The 12,452-nt window shown below is 42.2% G+C and overlaps 1 protein-coding gene across 5 annotated transcripts in view; it reads left to right on the top strand.

Annotated features, from left to right (window-relative positions):
* MYO1H (myosin IH) overlaps positions 1–12,452 on the top strand; it is a 53,601-nt gene that overhangs the window by 14,710 nt on the left and 26,439 nt on the right. For 4 of the 5 annotated variants that reach the window (XM_044990399.1, XM_044990400.1, XM_044990401.1 and 1 more), the window contains exons 2-10: positions 587–748; positions 2,861–2,976; positions 4,257–4,455; positions 5,505–5,585; positions 6,163–6,342; positions 7,769–7,867; positions 9,205–9,318; positions 10,854–10,925; positions 12,012–12,131. In XM_044990399.1, coding sequence (XP_044846334.1) covers positions 587–748; positions 2,861–2,976; positions 4,257–4,455; positions 5,505–5,585; positions 6,163–6,342; positions 7,769–7,867; positions 9,205–9,318; positions 10,854–10,925; positions 12,012–12,131 — 1,143 coding nt within the window. The remainder of the gene's footprint in view (positions 1–586; positions 749–2,860; positions 2,977–4,256; positions 4,456–5,504; positions 5,586–6,162; positions 6,343–7,768; positions 7,868–9,204; positions 9,319–10,853; positions 10,926–12,011; positions 12,132–12,452) is intronic. The other variant, XM_044990402.1, reaches the window with a different exon arrangement.

The following is a 12,452-nucleotide window of genomic DNA, read 5'->3' as shown; positions in this document are numbered from 1 at the left end:
TCTACATGATTGTCATCATTCTTCTCTTGCTAATTACCAAAGCTGGGTTTGTGCTGAAATTAAGGCTGCTTCCTTCTGCTTCACTGTAGGATCGGTTAGCACATTTTAATGCTGAATTGGCAGCATTGCTGCCATCTGTATCTGTCTTGGGTACTTACGGCTCCCATTACACTATCCTACCTGACCACCTCAGTCTTTATTGAATTTCTCTTCACAATAATGCTGAGACAGGACAGTGCTGTTATCTCCATTGTGCAGATGGAGATCTGCAGCACACGTAGTGGGAGATTTGCCCAAGGTCACATCAGGAGACTCGAACTCAGATCTCTAATGCCTTAGCCACTGGACCACGACTACAGAGTGGGATGTCAAAACACAGGATTCTGATACCACCACAGCACCAAGCAGGCTATTAGGCTGGGAAGGAAGTAAGTCTTTATTAAGCCATTAATTGCTGAAATAACAAAAGGGTCCAGAGCTTTCAATAGCGGTGGGGTTTTTATGTTTGTTCCAGTGTGAAAGCTCCCCCTTCAGAAAAAGGAAAGGATCACACACGTATAACTGGGCTCCTTTCCTTGCATTGTAGAAAGAAGAGGTGGGTGATAACCACAGCCAGCTGAACATGGAAGGGGCTCTGATTGCCCGGGACAGAGTTGGGGTACAGGACTTCGTTCTTTTGGATTCCCACACCAGTGAGGCTGCTTTCTTGGACAACCTTCGCAAGCGATACAGAGAGAACCTCATCTATGTAAATCTGCATGCTTTTATGACTTCATCTTTCATGGCAATGCTGGTACTTGTGTCTAGAAGATAGTGTGAACTAACATGTAATTGTGGGAAGGTGACATGCCTCAGGGCAGGTCTACACTAAGAATGGGGGTCGAACTAGGGTACGCAAATTCAGCTACGTGAATAGCGTAGCTGAATTCGAACTACCCTAGTTCGAACTACGTACCCGTCCAGACGCCGCGGAACCGAACTCCGCGGCTCCAAGGTCGACTCTGCTAACTCCAGCTGCCGAGGTGGAGTACCGGAGTTCGAACTAGCGCTTCCGGAGTTCGAACTATCGCGTCTAGATCAGACGCGATAGTTCGAACTCCGGAAAGTCGAACTCACCGCGTCGACCCGCGCGGTAAGTGTAGACTAGCCCTCAGACTACAACCTGCTTACAGGTCAGATCTAAGAATAAGGGCAAACGAGGCATCTCTGTGGAACCATTGTATTGGGATGATCAGAGTTCCAGGTGGACTTAATTTCTCTTGTCACTGCAGTGTTGACTTGTTGGTTCAGAGTGAATTATCTCCCCAAGAATACGGCTTTCTAATGCTTATGTCTGCTATACAGGGAGGAGTTGAAAGATGTTTGCAGTATCTGCCAAGCTGACTGCCCTGTTTGCCCTTTAGATGATAAAAACAAATGTGTATCTTCTGTGGATGGTCTGGTTTATGTTCAAGGTATCCGAGTGGTTGTAATAAATAACAAAGGAACACGAAAAGCCAAGCCAGCACAAAGAGTGCTCTGAACCGCAGGATGAAAATTTGCCAGTTCTTAATGGCCTTGTTTTTTCAAAGGTGCTGAGCACCCACAATGCAATGTTTTTGCTGTGCAGATCTTAAATGGTAGAGAATCTTCCAAATCTCTCTTCTGTTAGATGAAACTCAATATTTTGAGGCAAGTGCATGTGTGTGTGAGGGGGGAATGAAAGGACTTGGTGGAATGTGGAGTGTCAGTTTAGTAGGTTCTAAAGCGTTGTGTAACTTTGGCTCCCTGAAATAGTCTCAAATTAAGGCAATTAAATTTGCACCTTGAAACCTGAGATTTGTTTATCTGCGGGGCTCAGGAAGGAATTATTTCTTTCCATATATAGTCTTATGAAAGAGTTGGACCAACTTTGGTTGGGGAAAGGTACAAGCTTTTGAGCTACACAGAGCTCTTCTTCAGGTCTGGGGAAGGAAGCAGAGTAGAAAGAAGAGCAGAAAGAAGAGCTCTGTGTAGCCTGCAAGCTTATACCTTCCACCAACAGAAGTTGGTCCAACAAAAGATATTACCTCACCCACCTTGACTCTTTCATATCCTGGGACCAACACAGCTACTACACTGCAGACATGCACAGTTTTAAGTAACCACCAGATGGCTTATGGATTTAGCTTTCCTATGAAGCATCAGCATCACATCTGGAGAATAGCAGACTTTCAATGATTTAACAAAACAGTGTTAGTTATGGGCAAATATGTTCCTATGTTAACTGGGATATAAATATGAACCAAATCCCAGAAGCATCAAGGGACAGAGGTATCAAGTCTCAGTTATTAGGACAATTAAAGGACTAAACAAGGGGTTAGCAACCTTTCAGAAGTGGTGTGCTGAGTCTTCATTTATTCACTCTAATTTCAGGTTTTGCGTGCCAGTAATACATTTTAATGTTTTTAGAAGGTCTCTTTTTGTAAGTCTATAATATATAACTAAACTATTGTTGTATGTAAAGTAAATAAGGTTTTTAAAATGTTTAAGAAGCTTCATTTAAAATTTAAATTAAAATGCAGAGCCCCCTGGACCGGTGGCCAGGACCCAGACAGTTTGAGTGCCACTGAAAATCAGCTCATGTGCCACCTTTGGCATCCGTGCCATAGGTTGCCTACCCCTGGACTAAACCAATGTAATTACATTACCAGCCAACCTTTTAAATAAGGGTTTAAGTGTATGGGGAGTTAGAAATGGAGAACAGAAATATTGAAGTCTTTAAAATCTTTGTTACAGAAAAGTTCCACATTTTCTATTTTGTCAGTTTTCACATGGTACGCTTAAGGTTGCCCTTCAGGAGAAGTCATTCCGTTTGTTTACACTCTGTTCTTCCCTGTAGACATATATTGGTACCCTTCTAGTATCTGTGAATCCCTACAAAGAGTTGGATTTCTACTCAGTTAAACAGATGGAGATTTATCAAGGGGTCAACTTTTTTGAACTGCCACCACATATGTAAGTAGCACTAAATTCCACTGCTTTCAGTTCACATAAACACTTTTTTACTTTCATAAGGTCAGGTCTAGCACTTTCTGTTTTTTTTTTTTTATATTACAAACACTTTCAAACATAATTGGTGTGGGGGGGAACTTTTCATAATAGCAATCTTAGCAGGTAACTTGCTACACTTGCGGGGTTATTTATCAAATAACTTCAATTAGACAATATCATAGGACTGGAAGGGACCTTGAGAGGTCATCTAGTCCAGTTCCCTGCCTCATGGCAGGACTAAGTATTTAGTCTAGTATATGTCTCTGCAGGGTTGGCATTTGGATGTCAGAACTTGGAAGGAGGGTAATTTCAACTTTAATATTGACACAGCTTTGAAAATACAAATGTTTTGTGAATGTTAATCACTCTTCACAACTTCCCTGTGAGGGCATGTAAGTATCTCCATTTTACAGAGGGCAAAATTGAAGGGCCAATTTGTCAAAAACCACAGGGAAGAATCTGTGTCACAGGGCTAGAATTAAGGAATTTTTCTAGCAAGTCAGAGCTCAGCACATGCCTTCCTTGCTTACCTGATGATGGGATGTCAGACCATTAGGGCTCAGCCATGATGTGCCCTGGCATAATTCCAGTACTGAGTATATCCTCTCATCAGTTTCTGAAACATTCCCTTTCACCGTCTCTGCCCTTCCTCCTGGCTCCCTGGGCTCCACCTATTCTCAGTGCTCATAATTCTGCCTCCAGCTGGTTCTGGGAGCAGGAAGTGGGTTGAGGTCAAATTTCAAAGCTGGACGTTGATTTTTGCATTTTCTTCCCAAATATTGGGGGAGGGGGGGGAGAGAAGTGGGAAAGGGAAAATGGCTGCACTAATTGTTACCTTTTAAAAATATCTTCACGGGCAGGAGTTGGGGCTCACCAGCAGGCTGCTTTAAAAAAAAAAAAAAATGAAAATGTTGAGGTTGGTCAGTCCTGCAGTGTGCTAACCTGTGTCCACAGCAGTGTGCACAGGCCACAAGGGTTCTGTTGATAAAGCTCTTTTCCTCCATCATGCGCCTACCTCTCCATTTATTTAATGTTTCTACTTTGAAGTTGTGAATCTGCAAATTTTCTGCTGGGAACATTGCTTGCCTGTCCAATTCAAGGTCTGTAAATTTTAGCTGTCTCCAGTGTAAGGAGCCTATGGAACATTTTACTCCTGTCAGAGCTTTCTGCCATCATTTTGTATGGCTGTTTCATACTGAGTAATTCTTAAAGCTGATTTTTTTTTTTTGGTGACTCTTATTCAGATATGCCATAGCTGACAATGCTTACCGGGTAATGTGTGCTGAGTACAATGACCACTTCATCCTCATCTCTGGGGAGAGTGGTGCTGGGAAAACAGAAGCCTCGAAGAAGATCTTGCAGTACTTTGCAGTGACCTGCCCGACCACAGAACAGCTGCAAATAGTCCGTGATCGCTTGCTGCTCTCCAATCCAGTTCTGGAGGTAAAACAAACCTCTAAAGGTGTACTATGCAGAGGAGATTGGCTGGCTGCAAGATTTCTCTGTATATAGAACTGAAATGTTTTGAATGTATGGAAGGAAGAGGAGATCTAATCAGGAGAATGGCCTCCAGTTTGCAGGGATACTTGATCTCTGATTGCATTGCAATTAAAGTAATTTCAGTCCCTTTGCAAGCACTTCCTTTCTGACTTGGAAAATGTGAAGGAATTGATGTAGGCCAATTTATTGTCCAGGGATTTAAATTTTGTCTGCTTGTAAGCTGAAAACTACATTTCTTCATCTATAATAAAAACACCTAGTCTCCCCCCTCAATATAAATGCTGTGCAAAGAAGAGATTTTTGTCAGTAGTGCTCCATAAGAAAAGGAGAAAATATTTAATTTAATAAATGCTGACCCATATCAATGAATGAACAAGCCTCTCAGAGCATCTGTCACCTATCCCTCTAGTTGCCTAATGTGCAGGAAGGTAACTGTGGATACTACTATTCAGGACAGGTTTTCAGAGCTCTCCTGAAAATGAGATGAGCTGAGAGCTGGATATAGATTTGTGTGGTGGGCGCACACATTCAGTGAACTTTAGATGACACATGCTCATATTATCAGAAATTTTAGGAAAGCTTGTGTAAGTCTTCATGACTAAACAATGGCAGTAAGTAAATGTGAGCCATTGATACTTAACCCTACATGAAGAACCAACTGAAGAGAATCAGAGAACTGAATGTATGTTGAGTGTAACTAATGGTGAGTCTGGGCAGATGGATTCTACTCTTATGGAATGCTCTGTGTCAGCAGGGGGTGGGGAAAGAGGGAAGCAAGTATGTCCAGTCTCAGGTAAATACAAACCTAATTTTTCAGAGTTTCATGGGATTTAGCTGCCCATTGACTTACCAAGCGTGAAAAGGGGAAAGTGCATAGGCTATCTAAAGCTGTACATGCTGATGTTTCTCCCTCAGTTCCTCATGACCCCAGTTCTAGACGCAGAGCTCTCAGCAGCAAGAGGAGTGACTTGGTTTTGCTTGTTTCTCTGCAGGCTTTTGGAAACGCGAAAACTCTGCGTAATGACAACTCAAGTAGATTTGGAAAATACATGGATATCCAATTTGATTTTAAGGTAACAACAAATGTGTTGGACCATTCTCAAAACAAGCATAACTATTTACCTGTCTGGCACCAGCATGGAATACTTAGTCAGTAAACCTTATACTGCCCTGCAAAAATATTTACCTTGCAGGCTACCTTCTGACCTCATTTTTACAGCTCTTGCGTTTTTTGACTGAGGTGTCTGAAGTCTTGTATCTTGGAAGTTTCCAGCATTATTGGCAACACAGCCAACTGCTCAGTGGAAAAGGTAATATTTCATTACAGAGCAGGAGCTAGTTGAAAAGACAGTTACTCCTCAGACAGTATGTGTCTACTTGTAAGTGATATTTTAATAGAGAAACTAATGAAGTGTAAGAAGAGCAGATAGGCTTCTGGTGTCATTGCTACTTGTCACAGTATGTGCGTGTTAATAAGAATACAGCAGTCACAAAACTTCTGCTGACTTCCTGTCACTTGGACTGTTGGGTATTGAAGGCTTAGCAGTCTAAGCTCACTTGGCTGTTTGTTTTTTGTTTTTTTTTTGTTTTTTGTTTTTTTGCTTTGTTCCCCCCCCCCTACCCACCTTCCCCCCCCCCCCCCCCCCCCAGGGAGCTCCAGTAGGAGGGCATATCCTCAGTTACCTGATTGAGAAATCCCGAGTCGTTCATCAAAACAATGGGGAACGGAATTTCCATATCTTCTACCAGTTGCTGGAGGGCGGGGAAGATGACCTGCTTCGCTGGCTAGGACTGGAGCGCAACCCACAGAAGTACATGTATCTTATACAGGTTGGGATAACTAGGCCCCCGGCATGGAACTACCTGTGGGGTTCTAGAGGCTGCATTTGGCAGCACAGATCTGCAGTACCTGTTACCTTGTTCTGTAAAGGTCCTGTATTATGATCACCTATGACTTGATGGGTTTTCTTTACCGTTCATGTACTCCATTATGGTAGAAGTCATGACTATAGCTAATGATTTTCTAAGTGGTTATAATACTGTAGAACAGCTGTCGGTGTATGGTTTTTCTACCCTTGTTTCACCTTTTGACCCTGATTTGCCCTGGGTCCAGAGCTGCAGCAATATTAGTGCCTCAACTTCCTTTATTTCTAACTTCCAGATGGATTTCTAACAAATGGATAAAGCACATTAGAATGAGACAACACTAAGGCTTGCCCAAATTCTGCCCTTAGGCTGTGAAATCACTAGAAGCTGCATGAGAGTACCAGACTAAAACTTGGTCCTGAATTTGTTTCTACCCTCTAGTTATGAATCCAACCTATCCTTGCCTCTCCTCCATTCATTTAGAGAGGGATTTCACAATGAAGCAAACTGAAATGAGAAATTGTATTCCATAAGGAATTTAACAATATAATCACTTTGTATTCTCAGTGCTCTTACTGAGGATATTTGTGCATGGGTAACAGCTTATTCCACTTCACTGCCGTGGACTGGGCAAAAGCCCTGAAGTTCTTAATCTGTCTGATAGACTGTGATAAACATTAAACTGTTGCCAGGCAAATGAGTGCGCTAGCCTAGAGGAAGCATTGTGACTTAATGGCAGATGTCCCTAGGCGGAAGAGCTGGCTGGTGTTGTATAAAAATACCCCTTTGGTTCATTGGAAAGCATGGCCTAAACTACTATCTGCAAGTTACACTTGATGTAAAGGTCTCTCTTTAAGGCTTTCTTTATTAATTTGGTGTAAAATAAGTAAGCTTGAGGACTTAAGCAGCTGTTATATATAATATGAAGAAAAGTGTTCCCTACGCTTGTTTATAAAATGCAGAATCATGTGCGCAAACTGCTGTTTTATGACCTCCTATTTCCTTCAGTTTTTGATGGAGTTTAATATGCAGACAACTTGCCCTTCTCCCGGTATAGACACATTGAGTAACAAAGACTACGTTACTATAAACGTAATAGATGGCTAGAGCCCAAACGTCACCATAAATGTGCTAAGTACCTAGTACCCAAACTCAACACAGACCATGCTCTTAAGTAATGGTTACAGAAAGGACTGACCAGGAGAGCCATGGGCAAGAGTGGAATAACTCTCTGTGTGTATATCTACAAACAACGTGGTAAAGAGCTGAGGGAACTGGGAATAAAAAATGCCAAGCCAAGGTGTGATTGGCTAATGGTACACAGATCACCTGATCAATAGTACTGTAGTGATGGATGCAAAGTTTTCATGCTCTTTCTTCTCCTCAATAGGGTCGATGTGCCAAAGTGTCTTCCATTAATGACAAGAGTGACTGGAAAACAGTCCGCAAAGCCTTCTCAGTCATTGACTTCACTGAAACAGATATTGAGGTATAGAGGCAAGAGAAGGGATGTTCATTTATGAAAAGGGGTAACTGCTGAGTCCATCCTGGTTCAGGCTGGATATCTGGGAAATTTCCAAATAAGGGCTGTACAGCTCTTTCTAAGGAAGTGGTGGAAGTCTCTTCCCTTGCAACCCCTAAAACTGGACTGGATACAGTGCTGAAGTACATGTTGTGGGGAACAATTGTCCACTGACTAAGATGTGGACAAGATAACCTGAGAGCAGGAATTGTCTGAATATTTACTGGCTTCTGATAGTCCATAATGGATAGAAAAATGGGATGCAATAACCAATGCCTGTACCCACCAGGGGGGAAATGCTTTACAAACAGTATTACTGGGCCAATGGGATCAGAAAGTTTGCCCTCCCCACCCTGTTTTTTTCTGGTGTCAGAAGTGTGTTGCTAAAGGAAGTCTATATTGCTACCACTCTAGTGAAAAATGTCATGTGTATAGAGGTAGAGATTGGTGTCAGAACTTCATGTCACCTATAAAAACCAGGGGCTGTTATTACTCTTCATATCATTAAACATTTGCTTGATAGATTTAACTAAAAAAAAAGACCAGGAAGGGAATGAATTTGATCTCCTACATAATACAGGACACAGAATTAGGAGTTTGGGGAATATCGTTGTGGTTTTGTCAAATGACCAATTCTCTTTCAGATGCATGGTACAAATTAAAACATTCTCCCTATCTGCAGTTCCTAACTGTTGGTTGGTTTTTTTAAAATTTTTTTTAATATCACTTAAGTAAGTTGGGTCCAGAGTTGATTGGAGTATCATCTATGCCTCTCTGAAATGGCTCTATAACTGCATTTGGCAAGTGCAAGGATTGCTTTTGGCTTAACTGCATCATATAGTCAAGTGCTCTTTTTCTGCTGCCTGTGTTTTGTGAACTTCTCAGGAGTAAGGGAAGAAGGGTCTATAAAAGTGATGGTCCCAGCACCAAGATGGCCTGAGATACAGGCCCTGTTGTATGCATGCATGCCTGGTGACCTCGTCTTTGCCTCTCCCATGGACTTTGGTGATTCCCACCATTCATATACTACTTAGGTTGAGCAGCTGGTTTAATTTTGAAGTGTCAGCTGATGTGCATATCCCAGGGAGTCAGACTGGAAGGAGGTGACCAGGTTGGAGTGTCCTTCTGTACCAGGTCTAGAGAAGTAGCTGATAATCCCTCACTATCTCCCTCAGCAGTAGTTGATTTTCAGATCAACAGATTGCACTACCACTGAGCCAAACAAGAGCATATTCTGCTTAAGAGTAATGACCATGTAACCATATGAACTTGGCTTTTAACAATCTTTGTCACTTTGGCCTCAGCATCTCTTTGGGGTCATTGCCAGTGTCCTGCACCTGGGAAATATTCAGTATGAAGAAGATAGTAACGGTCATGCCATCATCACCAACGGCAGCCAGATCAAATGGATCTCAAAGGTATCATCTATGGGGAGACAAGAAGCTTCCATACAGATTTGGAGGCAGGGGCCCAAGACACTAGGTTTGAGGGGTTGCTTCCTTCCTTGCTATGTTTTTTATTTGTGGATGGTAGCATGTACTGTCCTAGGAAGTGTCCAAATTCTCTAGAAGGACCGCCTCTGCTCTGAGAGGCTCACCTGGGCTCTGTGCATCAAGTCCGACTTGAACAGTCCCTGCGCTAATCAGGGGATCCTAGAAATGTAGGCGTGGAAGGGATTTTGAGAAGTCAACTAGTCAAGCTCCCTGCACTGAGGCAGGACCAAGAAATCTAGCCCATCCCTTCCAGAGGTTTGTCCAACCTGTTTTTAAAAACCTCCAGTGATGGACTCCACAACCTCCCTCAGGAGCCTATTACAGAGCTTAACTACCCTTAGAATTAGAAAGGTTTTCCTAATATCTAACCTAAATTTCCCTTGCTGCAGATTAAGCCCATTACTTCTTGTCCTGCATTCAGTGGACTTGATCAATTATTCTCCATGGTCCTCTTTATTGCATCCCTATGAACTCTGTACTGAGCTGCCAGATGCAGAATCCTGAAGTTTAAATGTTTTAACTCTTGCTTTCAGCATAAAGATGGAAAAGTTGAAATCTGTAATGTATAATATGCAACAGGCTCCTTAGCATTTTAATTCAACTTTAGCCATCAAGGGTATTTACATTACATTACACTTCTTGTGTAACTGATCCATGCTTTTCATTATGGGTGTGGTGTATTAAGGCATTACTAGAATATCCTCAGTCTCGTTGGTTTTTGTCCCCAGTTGGCATAAAGACACACGCTGTCACTTCCCAGACCTGCGTAAGTGACTTTGCATTGCTTGCAGGGTGGCTGCTGACAGATGTGCACAGTTGTCGCTATGGTGGCACATAATGTTTTGGCTTATGTGGCTCCTTCAATCCAGTGCACAAAAGGATCAAGCTGCATATTCAGACTGGAGTGGCAGCAGCATCCATTTGGAATTTCCTGTTGTCAGTAGAAATCAACTGCTTAACATTGTTTCAAATATCACAAAGGAGATCAGAGCGACTTAATCTGCCAATACTGCCTCCCCCTAACAACCAGAAATGGGTTGTGTGGGCTACCCCCTAATAGAGAAGCAGCAGCTCAGTACTCCACAAGGGAGCAAACCCCTACAAGGTGCCTGTGCAGTCTGCCAATACACTGTGGGAGAAAATTCTTGATGGACCTCTAATCATGGCAATCACGTTAAACCAGTGCAAGTAAGAAAAATGCTGTAGTTTAAAATCCCAATATGACCAGAGATAACTGAGATAGCAAAGGTGTCTCATTCCTTTTCCTTTAAATCTTAATATAATGGATTCCACTACTTATCTGTGGGTGCAGAGAAATGCAAATGTTGATTGCCCTGTTACGTTTTGGGTTTTCAAGAGTAATTAACAGTAAAAGGCAGCAGCCTGGACATTTCGCTCCAAATTGACTGTATGCATGAAATTACCCTTTGTACTCTAACTGTGGCTCTCTTCTTTGGCAGTTATTGGGCGTCCACTTATCCATTCTACAGGAAGCTCTTACACACAGAAAGATAGAAGCCAGATCAGAAGAGGTATAAATTAAGCCAGTGTCAGATTCCTCGTAGTCTATTAGAAGTCAACACAGTCTAGTGGTAAAACCCTGGGCTAAGGAGTCAGGATACTCTGTTTTGTTCTTGACACACTCTCAGATTCTCTAAGGAAACTTCACCAAGTTTACTGAATCTGTCTCTTTTCCTATCTGTAAAATAATTGTGATAAGAATGGTTACCTTCCTTTGTAAATTTCTGAGATACTAAGTTGAGAAGTGTTGGTGTGAGGCTGCCTTCCTGCTGAGTGATTGAAAAAAGCCAGGAGCAAGGAAGGTTTACACACAGCCACAGGTCTGAGCCAAATTATCTTCATTTGTGTAGTCTGTAAAGTGCTTCTTGAAAAATTTTGGCTTCATATGCAGATGGGAGTATTTGTATAAAATGTCTGCTTGTAACATTTTGTGTTTGTTTGAAAGCTATCAGAGTTTTCCCTTGAAATTTGGCAGAGTCCTAAAATGCAGCCTCCTAATCAATCCTGATAGTGTATGCCCATTTCCCCCTTATATCTGGTGTACATCATTTAGCTCGTATATAGATGAATGTTTGCCCCCAAATTAGGGGGTAAAATGGGGCTAAATCCTTATTTTTATTCATCCACTATGCTGTCAGTGACTCCTCTCCTGTAGCCTGAAGGTTAATGCTAGGAAATTTGTAGCTATTGTCTTGCACCTTCTGACCAAAAAGATATGTGGAATATCTCACTTTATTTCAAAACCTCTTTGACTTCAAATCCATCTCATCATTGTGAGACTGGACCAGTCTAAACTCTGCTACAGGTTAGGATGTGTGCAGCTGGGTCTAGAAGTTGGGCACTAGGACCCAACAAGCGGTCTCATAGCTGGGGTGCTAGAGCAGTAGTCACACCAGCCTCAGGTGCTACCTATGGACGGGTACCTGGAGCTGTGGTTGGCTTCAGTTTTGATCTGAAGGCAGAATGCTTGCTCACGCTTCAGTGTGAAATGGAGACTGTCAGATGGTAGCCTGCTCTCTAATCCATGAGCATGAAATGAGTTAGAGATTACTGACTTTGAGTTATCTTGAGTATTTTTACCTGCTTTTTTTTTTAAGGTCCTAAGTCCCCTGAACATAGACTTGGCATTCTGTGCTCGGGATGCAGCAGCTAAGGCGATTTATGGACGGACTTTTACTTGGCTAGTCAACAAAATTAATGGATCTTTAGCCAACAAGGTTGGTTCCCTTCTAGCTAACACTATGCTCTACAGACGAGTACTGTCTCATTCAGTGAATGGATAGTGCTTTCAGAATGAGACGAAATATCTGGTGGAAAACACCACATTACTAAGTCTGCTAGTTGAGTTCAGGGATTCAAACCACTGTGAGCTGGAGATTCATGTTCTGCTTGGTTGTTGGGGTGTTTTTAGTATTCGATACAAATAAGATACATTGTCAAGCAGTTTGGCCAATGCATGACCTACTTTAAAATTGTCCATCCTGATTGGAAGTAAATACAGATCTATACATGATCACTTTATAGCGGATAAGAAAAAA

Source organism: Mauremys mutica, chromosome 16 (assembly GCF_020497125.1).
Source record: "Mauremys mutica isolate MM-2020 ecotype Southern chromosome 16, ASM2049712v1, whole genome shotgun sequence".
NCBI lineage: Eukaryota > Metazoa > Chordata > Testudines > Geoemydidae > Mauremys > Mauremys mutica.
Note: the sequence above shows the minus strand (reverse complement) of the source record. Positions and strands in the feature narration are given on the sequence as shown.